This window comes from Frankliniella occidentalis, unplaced genomic scaffold, assembly GCF_000697945.3.
Source record: "Frankliniella occidentalis isolate FOCC.00 unplaced genomic scaffold, Focc_3.1 Scaffold308, whole genome shotgun sequence".
Taxonomy (NCBI): domain Eukaryota; kingdom Metazoa; phylum Arthropoda; class Insecta; order Thysanoptera; family Thripidae; genus Frankliniella; species Frankliniella occidentalis.
Window position 1 is genome coordinate 182,401 of NW_026267433.1, and position 2,216 is coordinate 184,616.

The following is a 2,216-nucleotide window of genomic DNA, read 5'->3' on the forward strand; positions in this document are numbered from 1 at the left end:
AAAACGGACGAAATTTTCGCCCAAAGGGCTCTACTTTCGCAAGTTACCCCTTAGAAGATCATAAAAAAAAAATACTTTTTCCAACTTATTGGGCCTTTCCTGTTTTCGTCGATACCCCCTTTCAGCCCATTAGGGGTGGCTGACAGGATTTGCGGTAGGCGTTTTGTTTTGTGGGAGTGAACCTTGAGATCCCCCGAAAATTGGAAGTCTCTAGCACATCTCCTTCTAGTGGAACAGACAGCATGGTTGCCACAAAATTTTCATTTCCTTTTTCGCTGAGTTTTCCCTGATTTCCAGACCATTTCTCCCCGAATTTCCCTGAGTTTTAAGCACCGTTCCCGGTGAAGTACTGGGGCAAACTAATACCCCTAACTGTAATACAAGACCGCGACCAAAGCAAGGGCGAAAACTTTTGGGACAAAACACCCTACTGGGACGTCAAAATGTGTATTTGACCTAAACGGCGAACAGACTGCAGTTTGGGGACCAGTCAGACCAAATTTCCCTGACTTTTTTTCATTTTCCCTGAGTTTTCCCTGATTTCCCGGACAGTTTTTTATTTCCCTGAGTTTTCCAGGTTTTCCAGACTTGTGGCAACCGTGGACAGACACACAGACACACAGACACACACGAGGTCGTTTGCATAAGCCCGCTGGATAGCTTTTTCAAAGCAGAAGGGCGGGCTAAAAAAAACACTTGTTTCATGCCGCAAAAAATTTCACATATGAAGTGTCTACTGAAAACCTTTTGAGTGAGGTGTCGTGCTCGTAATGAGTGAGAAAATTTTGCCTCATTCAATGAGAGCGATGACTTAAGGGCTCTGAAGGAGTAAGGTTTTCCTGACCTCGTACAGTTGCACTGGGAAACCTCACTCTTATTGGGTGAGGATCGCAAATTATGATTCAAATTAAGATAAAGTCAGATATCTCGCTCTCAGGAGGGTGAGATATCTGACTCTAGCATTTTCAGTGCACAGAAGTGACAACAATGATACCCTAAAAATTCCAGACCTCTAGCTCACGTCCTACTTCGGAAACGGACAGACGGACGGACAGTCGGGCGGACTACAGGGGCGCTGGCATAAGCAGGCTTTATATAGCTTTTACAAAGCAGAAGAGCGGGCTGGAAAACTGAACTTCCAGGGACCGACGCACTCCCCAGTTTTAAGAATTTGACAAAATTAAATAAATTGTGTTAACTTTTTTCCGATAAAGAATCGATTCAGGGGTGGCCCCCCACTTCATCGAAACATGTCTTTCGAACTGAAACGCCCTAAGCCTCCGTGGCGCCGCCGAACTGGATTCGTACGAACGGCCAATACATTTAAAGTCGACACTACATGTATTTTTACGATTATAAAAAACTTTACAACTTGCGTCAAAGAAAATTTCCCTACAAAACCTCAATTCTATTCTTCACAGTGCACCGAACGAGACCCTCCCTCTCCGCGAACCGAGAAAGCAAGCCGAATGCACATATTTATTAGCGTCCGGAATACTGACCCTGTCAATATAAAGGGAAGGTTTTGGATTCGTAAGCGGAGCATGTTTACAGGCGGCTTGTAATGATAAAAAAACCTGTGATTTGAGTGCAGTTAGATATGTTCAAATCTACTGAGCTCTGAAATCATAGAGAATACAAAGTCACCGTCACCTACCTGGTAGAGGACGGCCGGACACTTCGGGTGCAGGGTGAGAGCGTCGTCGAGGAGCCGTTTCCCTTCCTCGAAGAACTTCTTGGACTCCAACAGCGTCTTAGCCAGGCGGGTCATGGTGTCGGGGTTGGGCCGCTGTCGGTAGGCGTCCCGCAGCAGGGCCACTTCCTCGTAGCTCGGCTCAGTCTTCGCCCATCCCTCCACCACTTTCACCTTGTAAGAGGAAGATTGATGTCAACATTGTAAGACAAATGCAGCGTGTCAATTACAAACGTTAGTGCGTCGACTACAGAGCAGGCATACTAAACAGCATTGCACTGGTTAAACAAATGTAAAAAGTTTCACACCAATTCTTGTGCTACTCAAATCTGCGAACTTTTAACACTTTGCAAGACTGCACACCACCTGGTGTCCAACTTTAAACAATTGGTATGCGTTTCCTGCGCTATTACATTACTGAGACAGAGACCAATGTGTAACCAAAAGTGCAAAAATTGCACACAACCAAAACGTTTCAACTTTGCATACTACGTAGAATGACACTTGGTCACACATTGGTCTT

The 2,216-nt window shown here is 45.3% G+C and overlaps 1 protein-coding gene across 1 annotated transcript in view; it reads right to left on the bottom strand.

The window, feature by feature from the left end:
- Positions 1-2,216, bottom strand: part of LOC113214632 (uncharacterized) — a gene marked incomplete in the record, with an annotated part of 53,626 nt that overhangs the window by 12,613 nt on the left and 38,797 nt on the right. The window contains 1 exon segment of the mRNA XM_052273865.1: positions 1,658-1,867. Within this exon segment, the coding sequence (XP_052129825.1) occupies positions 1,658-1,867 (210 nt within the window).